Source organism: Helicoverpa zea, chromosome 18 (genome assembly GCF_022581195.2).
Source record: "Helicoverpa zea isolate HzStark_Cry1AcR chromosome 18, ilHelZeax1.1, whole genome shotgun sequence".
Lineage (NCBI taxonomy): Eukaryota > Metazoa > Arthropoda > Insecta > Lepidoptera > Noctuidae > Helicoverpa > Helicoverpa zea.
In genome coordinates this window covers 11,402,665-11,412,199 of record NC_061469.1, presented here as the reverse complement: position 1 = coordinate 11,412,199, position 9,535 = coordinate 11,402,665, and the positions used below count along the sequence as shown (strand labels likewise).

The window sequence follows — 9,535 nt, the reverse complement described above, 5'->3', positions numbered from 1 at the left end:
ACTTTGTTTCTTCATAAGTTTGTGCGATATAGTGTTGATGCAGAGTGCTTGCCGTGTCGAAGCCTTAGCAAGTTCGAATGAATAAATTATCGAGAGGAGCATGTAGTTGTAAGCCGGCTTACGATGCAAACAACAGCTCAACACTGTTGTGACTGGTCTAGAGTACCTATGAACCTACCTATTTGTATGTATAGTGGAGAATAGCTGAGATCTATTCATAGATAGGACATCTAATTATAATGCAATTGATAAATTACGGAATAAAGTGCCTAATTGCTTTCACCTGAAACATTTTCATTCACCAGTGGCCGCCGAACAATGGGTAATTGTATCTGCAGTGTGGCCACGAGTGTGGCGTTTAAAGACATTCCAAATCTTATTATCCAGTTCTATTAACTTAGTTTAAATGAACTAATGCAATGGCTTAAGTAACTAATCCATCAAAGTAATGATGCATGTACTTATCAAGGTAATAGTTTCGTTCTAAATGCTAGCGTCTACATCCTGTGGACGCGAGCTGCCAAAGCAATTAGAGAAAGCGTGCGCTCCATGCCGCGGTACTTGCTTATAGGAAAAATAAAACTGATATTCGTTCCGAAGCTTCGCCTCAATCTGATACAAACTTTTTGTTTACATTTTTGTGGAGTTAAAGGTGAATCAGATTTCTTTATAATAGATACTGTTGTATGGTGGTGCAGTTTTGTGTGTTGTTGGATATCTATTTAGGATAAGAATAAAAGACATAAACAAAAAGGTGCCTGTAAGTTATCTACTACAAATCAACAAATGTAAGTACATACCCTACTTACTTAGATATAGGCTTGTAGGGCCCCGCTTACTAGCACCTATAAGGCTAATGGTGAAGAATGACGTGCCTTATACAGGCAGGTCATTAATGTAGTCAGGCTGCAACCATACTTGACGAGTAATTAGGCCAATTACCCTGGGCGCACTGTCCGCCACACTGGAAGCCGGCTTGTGCCACCGGTTTATCACGCCGAGGGAATTCATAGAATATTTTATCGTGAATTAGCTCCTGCGATTTCGCTCGCATCCTGTGGGACTACATATTTAAATCACCTGAATTTAAGGTAGTCTAAATCTGTGTCCAGTACTTCTATCCCCTTTAGAATTTTATTTTAATCGGTATAGATTTGGACCTCCGTTCTAGCATGAGCATAGAGGTTTAATTTTCGCAGTAGATATTTTATTGGTGGCATCGTGATCGCTCGTTACCTGAATAAAATAAAAAGTTAGTGATGCATAATGGAATATTAATAAATGATGAGTGGCATGCCTGCACAAAAAGAACCTAATTGATGATCAAGGTAAAAAATAATTTGGCGCATGTCCGCACCTTTTAAGGCGTAGCATCTGTACGTAATTGATAAGATTTATTCGCCTGGGAGTTACGGAACGGGAAAAGCAGGTTTTGCTGGCAAAGTGGCGGAACATCCTCATTTTATATTAATATCTGCTAGTATGGTGGGCTTTAAATTAAATGAAAGTAGAGTAATTCTTACATTTAAAACGATGTTCTTGGAATGTAAACAAGCAGTTAAACGTAAAAGGCAAACGGAAAAACTTGTAGATAATTATAATAATGCTTCCGTTAGGTAATAAAGAGCAGACCCCTAATTATGATTTGACCATAACCTTTCTCAAAGCCAAGGCCGTAAAAAAAGCAAATAATGCAAAAAATAATGCAAAAAGCAAATAATAATAAATAAATGATCACTATCACCCGGCACGTTTCTGTAATAATTTTGAACGCAGAACCGGCGCGTCCAATTGACAGTGCGACCGTCGACACAGCGCATGCGCCGCGCGTACCGCGAAAATGGCCGGCGCGAAGTTTACGCGCGAAAACGAAAAAATATTTTACGAGAGTAAAAGTGAAAATTATTTTAGAAAATAAACTATTAATTGTAATTAATATTGTTTCTACCAAAGAATGGTTTGTTTGCAATTATGAAACGATTAAAATGTGCTCGCAATCGGATTGTTACAAAGTGATATTGTTAGTGATATTAGTTTTGGTACGGAATGTTGATTGTAGGAGTACGACTGATAAATTTAAAAAAATCAGTGCAGTGCAACATGCGGGCAGCAATTTCCGGAGTCTGGACAAAAGCACAACTGGCAAGGAACAGGGTAGAGGATTTTTCTTCGGAGGTAAGTTCGAATTCTTGGTGACTCTGCAATGAGCATCATTGTAGGGTACTTAAGTACTGGCCTTTACCTTATAAACTGGTATTTTATTTGTTGATAGGTAATCTCTAATCTATACAAATATTATAAAGCTGAAGAGTTTGTTTGTTTGTTTGTTTGAATGCGCTAATCTCAGGAACTACTGGTCCGATTTGAAAATTTCTTTCAGTGTTAGATAGCCCATTTATCGAGGAAGGCTATAGGCTACTTTTTATCCCGGTACGGGAAGTAGTTCCCACGGGATGCGGGTGAAACCGCTGGCAGAAGCTAGTGTAATATAAGTAGATTAAATCTAATTTAATCGATTCATCTTTAGTGAATACTTATAAAATGCATCATAGGCAGGTGGAATAATCCCAAGGACTATACTAAATATTATTCCAGAAATACATTCACAAAATTATTCCATGAGTTGAAATGTACAGAAATATAGAAAACGTATCGAACGTTTAAATATAGAATACACCAAAGTCTAGTACAATACCAACGCAAAACTTTGTTTAGGTCCCATTAAAACAGAGAGGTAAAATATCAAGGTTTGTTCAAAAAATATTGTTGGTTTTCCCACATAAAATCAAATCAAAAAACCTACTAAGTTTGTAGGCGGAAATTCGGAAAACTTCACCGCGGAAAGATCTAGCATTCCTAGGTATATTATACAGTGGTAAGCATAGGTGCTAATGCAAAACTACAAACATTAGTCACCTCATTACCTACGGACACCGTAACGACTACACCTACCTACCCATAACTTTCCTAAAGAAGACGAGACACTGTTTTTTCTTTCGTCCCAAATACGCCAGGAACTTTAAAAGGCTATAATTTACCCCACAAGTGTCCATGTAGTGGTTCTGTGCCAAAGGGTCAGTAAGATGAGTCGTAAGGCACGCCGCCCACCCGACACGGTTAATGGAAAAAAATAAAAGTACTCATCTTCCTTTTTCGTAAAGGAGAAAGCTGAGATTGTTTTATTGTAGTTGAAAAATGATCGCTTCTTTCTTATCTGAAATTGTTGTACGGATGATATCATCGTGGAAACATCGCTTCGTATCTTAGACATATATCTGAAATTGTTATTTTGCCTAATTACCTTCATTTCACATCTGTTTATATTTATATCTTCCAATAATTAGGTATAGACTGGACTCTAAGCTAGCTGTAGGTAGGTAACCAATAGGTCGCATTACAAAATAGACGAAAAAGATACGCATGATATCTAATTTGACCCAGAATAGAAACTATGTGGGAACATTACTATTTAAAATGCTTAATTTTCAAATGGATACTGATCAAAGGTAATATTTTACATTGTAAGCAATTTTAAATTTAAGCACATAGGTGAGTCTAACGAATGTCTTGAAAACGACTTGCCTTGTTGTGACGCCTTACAACTCCCAACTAGTTTACAGACTACCTTAACAGATTTTACAGGTTAACAATGTACTTAAACGATGTAAGTAAGCATTTGAATATGTATGCAAAGTGAAGAGATATGCAAATTGCGTTAAAACCTGCCAATTGCTAATGCAGTTACTTCCTATGCGGTATTAGATGTTACTTCGAAGAGAGGTAAAATTTAGTTTTATAGCCTTTCTACAGCAGAACCGTGAATTACAAAAGTAATAGTTTCTATTCTGAAATAAATTTCAGTATCATATCGTAACAGATAAATCACTCCATACAAAAAAGTCCATACCTACTGTTATAAGCACCTACAAGTTCCCCAACTACCTACAAATTCCTATCTGCGTTATAAAATGAACCTTAAAAGCTCGAGCGCTTGATTGTTATTCCAATGCGATAGCGCACAGTTCAGTGACCGCAACCGTGCCGTGGCCGTGCTTAGGGTTGCTTCTTACAATTTATTAATATTTAAGTAGGAAAACAAAGTTACGCTTATTTTAAGAGAGCCATTTTTAAAACTGAGTTTTTAAATAAAAAGTAATATCAAGAATATTTTTCTTTAGTTAACTATTGTATTGCCTACTAAAATGGAGTATGGGTATATATTATAGTTCGGCCATTCAGAGAATGCGTTCCTGACACGTCGCGATTGAACTGACGACGTAATAACATTCATTGATTATTGATATAATAATGTTGTTTTAATGCTCCTCAATTGTTAAAACGGTAAACAACCAGCAAAAATATTTTTATCGTAACTGCAACGCCATTGCAAAGTTACGTCGTCAGTTCAATCGCGACGTGTCAGGAACGCATTCTCTGAATGGCCGAACTATACTAACTAAATATTACCTAATACGTAAGCATAGGTAAGTACTTAAGTAAAGCTTTCGTCAAAATCAAAGTCGGTTTCCAACTATTTTTCGAGCACAAGTGCCATACCCCATATGGTACAACTCCGTCGAGTGTGTTGATACATACCTAAAATTGGTTTCTGCGTAGCGACACGCGTAATGTTCCGAGTTGTCATTAAGTTGGAACTATACCTACTTACACTCGAGATGTGTTTTGAGCTACAAAACTCACAATACAGTTCATATAACTAAGTAGGTATCTAAAGTAAAATAAGTACCTAATGATCTCTGTTGTTAAAATCATAAAGTAGAAATGTATTAATTTATAAAAAAAAATAGAATTACTAGATAAGTTCATACATATAAAATGTTTCTAAATCTTACAATAGTAGCATATAAACCAACACAACTCAAAATAATCCATCAGTTTGTGAGGTAGCTTAAAAAACCTAATAAAAACCAACAGCATAACATGCCATGAAATAAAAATAATAATATTAGAGCGCGCGCGGCGCGTGTGACTGTTGAAAGCCCTGAGCCGCGTGGGGCTACCGGTAACCCAGCGAGCGGTAGGCATTAATCGCGCGCAAGTACGTCGAGTGACAGAGGCCTGCTTTTAGTTAGTCAAAAGTATGCCTACTCACATTTCGATAGTTCCCTCGACACGTATCAGGCTGCACCAAAATCTCTATCTAAACGGGATTACGACACTCAATTTCACAAGTAAATCTGCATAATTTCTGGGAAACAACACAAAAGCTTTCGATTAACCTATCGTTCTTATCATAGCAATTGGAAATGGTCAGTAGTGACTTCGTTATCTTGTTTAATTCTAGATATTTCTCCGAACTTTTTCACGCACAAAGTATGGCCTAGGTATCTACCTATGTGACCTGGAGATAGCGTAGCTTCCTACAAGAGGAATATTTTTTTTTCAAATCGTTTAGTAGTTTCTGGGTAAGTAGTTAGGTAGATCCACAGATATGTGTGTTAATTTAATAATGTTGCTCATCATATAAATACCTAGCACGATTATAAGCAACTCGTAACATAAGTGATTAGAATCAATGATAAATCAACACAGCGGTCGATTACATCCAAATAAAAGTAAAGTTCCATTAGTATTGAATAGAATGAGATCACGAAAAGTTTCTCCAGATAATTTCGCAGTAAGCCACTTTCAAAAGTTTTCAAATCAATTCCAATGAGTTGCGTTTGTAGTACTCACTTCAGACGAAGTAATCATATATTATTTAGACGAGAAAGTGGATTTAGTGTTTCATCTTATGCGTTAATTATTAAATCACTCGAGTGCTTCATTAAACATAAATTAAGAAATTCATACATTCTGTCAGAATTCGCGTAAATGTACTCATTCAATTAATTTGTTTAATTTATATCCAAAACTAATCTAATTGGTAATATATCAAAGTTCTGTCTGTGCTAGTTTCATTGATTTTCAATAATTGTGACTAAGCATAGCTGTTGCGAAAAGAGAAGTTCAAATCTTTATAACGTTTTCCTTATTGTAAGTAGTTTATAAGTATTGTTATATCTCTGTTTTGTCTACGAGCCTTATGAGCCTGAAATAAACAATAAAATCAAAAATAGTTTTCTCATAGTAACCGTGACTGCATAATAAAGTTAATATAATAAGTGCAGCTACACCGACGTGCAATCAAGCGGTAAATCGTGCAAGACCACAACAGCCTGCCTCATTACATGGGATCAATAAATTGATACTGTTATACAACTTAAAATCCATGTACATTTATTATTTAACCGTAATAAATAGCAGCAATCTAAGGGTTGATCCCCCCTTCACCTTAAGCCGTTAGATATCCGGATATTATATCTCCCTTAATCATTATTGGAAAGGAGCATCGGTATCGGCAATAAATCACAAAGTTAACAATAAATCCCATCGCCATAATTCACTTCCACATCTTATGAAGGTCACGACCCCTTTCCCATACAAGATTAGTATTCCCATCTCATCTTCAGTGACACAAACAGAAATAAAAACCCGATTCGGGCACGTATCGAGGTTTCGGGGTTCTCCAACAAGGACATACCTGCCCATAAATATGTATGAATACTTTTTACCGAAAAAGTATTGAAAACGTCAAATAAATAATGTCGTAAATGTTAAGGCGGGATCGCATTATCGCGAACATCCGATATCAATGATCGTCACGCGTCGATTTGAAAGTGATCATTATATTTAAGCTCTTTGCCAGCTGACTTGAATACTTTAAGCAAATTATTTAAATCGTTTTCGATGTCTTAATGAAAAAAGTAGGCGCCTATCTTAAAACGGTATGAAATCTGTTTTTATAATAATTTGAATAGGTATTCTTTGTATATAAAAACATAAAACTTCAGTTTTTACCATATTTGTTTGCTTTTTGAATATTTAAAACGTAGTTACGAAAAAGCCGTATCATTTTTATGTTAATGCAGTCCGGAAATAATGTGTGCGCACCTTTAATATTGAAGAAGGACTTTCATGCATTAATATTGTGTAATGTATGGAGCTGCAATTTTACGATATTGTATCTGTTTTTAATATATCGTGGTGGGCAGGTTTTATCTCGAGGCTTATTGGTGATATTTTATGCTTAACTTTTTTGCGAGTTATTATTTAGTCTTACAAGCCGTTCTACTCGTGATAAATTAGGTATACGAATCAAAATATTTATCAAACGCATCAATGCTTCATTGAAATCAACACTTAAATATCAAAACACAAAAGACCCATTCATATTTAGATAGTTGAAATTCACCTCGCTGCCATCTCAATGCAGTTCTATTACAATTCATTATTCAGGCATTAGTTAATTAATTAGCACTAGCTGAAGACGAGCTCGAATCAAAGGCGTTACTGCACTTGTAGACTAAACATTCATGTATGTGTTTTAGCTGAAATGTTCATCAAGATGAGATACATAGACTTTCAAAGAGCAAGCCAGTTAGTTCAGATAATACGGTCAAAACAAACTTGTGCTAAGTTTATGTTACAAGCATTCTATTCTAGACATACCTGGGTATGGATAATGTCTTGTACGTAAATAATATAAACATACATTGGTACTCTATCAAATGCAACACTGAGATGATGATGATGATCAGGTTTCGAGAGATAACCATACGTGAAATATAGCATGATATAAGTAAGCTAACAGTGTAAGTATTACAGCAAAGGAAAATTCTAGCAAGTTTTAAAATGCTTGCACCAATTTTTAATATTACAGGTAGGTATGTCTTGCATATTCTTTAGTTTTTTCACATTACATAGATACTTCAATTTAAATTGCATGCACGTTAGAAACATCCTTTCCTTATAAGATCCGGGCTAGACCGTTGCATATTTACATGGGAACCGCGGAGCTTGTTAGAATTGCGTACCTACATCGCCGCTATGTAGTCTAGGTCACCATGTAATTGATATCAGACATGGAACACTAAGTTGGTATGTCTAGCACACTAGTCTATTATGATAGAGTTAAGATAAATATTATTATCTACTACCGACGTTTGGTTTTAAATAATTATTTTTATAGGCTAAAGGTTAGGCATAATTTCCCACAATATCTTACAATAGTTACTTCAGTGACCATTGTTGCATTGTTCTTTGACTAGGTATAACATAAATTATTAATAATATTCAAAGTATAATATATAATAAATGATATCATCGACGAACTGTTACATAGGATATTGAATTCCAAGAATAAAGAACAATAGTTAACTAAGGATAGTTACTGATAGTTCTTTATCAATAGTTATTGTCAATGCCACCACCGCAAAGTCTTGAAAGACCTGGCAATGAAATGAATCAATCACTTTTCAACAGGAGTTGAATGACAATTTATTAGAGAAGATACTCTGACGCTTACAAACAATATACGTCACATATCAATGTAAAGAACAAGAGGTAAAAATAATTATAAAGTGTAACATAACTCGCTTACAAAATACACAAGAGTTCCAATCAAAAGTACGAGGTAAACTCATTGTGAACCGATCAATTTCCGTTCATTAACAGTCTCTGCGGAGTAGTAAACTGGGAACTGGGTACATTTTTGCAATGAACTGGGAATTGGATTTACCTGCAGCTGAACTTGTCTGTCGCACAACTAATCGCGTTGCTCACCATCTACGAACGTCTCCTTGCCAATTACTAAGTTTGTTTTCTTTGAGATTAGTTCTGTAAACTTGTGTAGTTTCTTTTTAATCAGATTATGAAGCTGTTTGACTGTGTGTGTTTTGTTTGTAAATGGTTGATGATTTTCTTTATTGTGTAGTAAGTGAGCATGGCATAATCTGAGCTTAGCTAAATATCAGTTAAAATTAAGAAAGCTCAGTACATATTGAAATTAATATCAATTCGCATTTTTCATTCCGATTAATTTTTAATTCTATAATTCATCTAAATGATAAATCTTTAATTCACATGTTTTAACAGTTATGATTAACATTATCATGATATTTCATATTTATATTCTGTATAACTACAGAGTAGAATACGCCTTAAGAATGTATATTCTTAAGTCTTTAAGCCCTCTTATTAGCATAGCCCTCATTTGTAATTCTTCTAATAAAAGTCATTTTCATCTTTATTTTCATATAAAGTTAGTTTATTATAAAGAACGCGTGCAAGAACAGTGGTTAAACAATTATAAAATGAGCTAATCTCTGTATCTAAATTTTGTTAGTGTTGCTATGCATCGTGATTACGGTTTCACTGCGGTAAAAATGTGTAACATTATAATTTACCTACTGTTGAAGACGAAAGTTGTGCCAATTACGCTTGAAATATTAGTCAGTCTTCTTGTAAGGCGTCTTCTAATGATGTGTTGATTTAATCTAAATGTATCGAAGGCTAAACTAATTTATTTGGTTATTCCTAATGATATCTTTAATGTTGCTTCTGATTAATATCGTGTCTCGAATAATAAAGTGGTATCCGTATCACTTGTCCAATTATGCTCATCTTATTCCATTTGGGATGGCCCGGCTCTTCTTCCTGTTCTAATTGCCAGTATTCGCTATTGTTTTCCTGT

General features: G+C 34.9%; 1 protein-coding gene across 1 annotated transcript in view; it reads left to right on the top strand.

Annotated features, from left to right (window-relative positions):
• Positions 1 to 1,658: 1,658 nt before the first annotated feature.
• Positions 1,659 to 9,535, top strand: part of LOC124639192 — a 45,924-nt gene continuing 38,047 nt past the window's right edge. Inside the window, exon 1 of the mRNA XM_047176447.1 lies at positions 1,659 to 2,175. Within this exon, the coding sequence (XP_047032403.1) occupies positions 1,731 to 2,175 (445 nt within the window). The 5' untranslated portion in view covers positions 1,659 to 1,730. The remainder of the gene's footprint in view (positions 2,176 to 9,535) is intronic.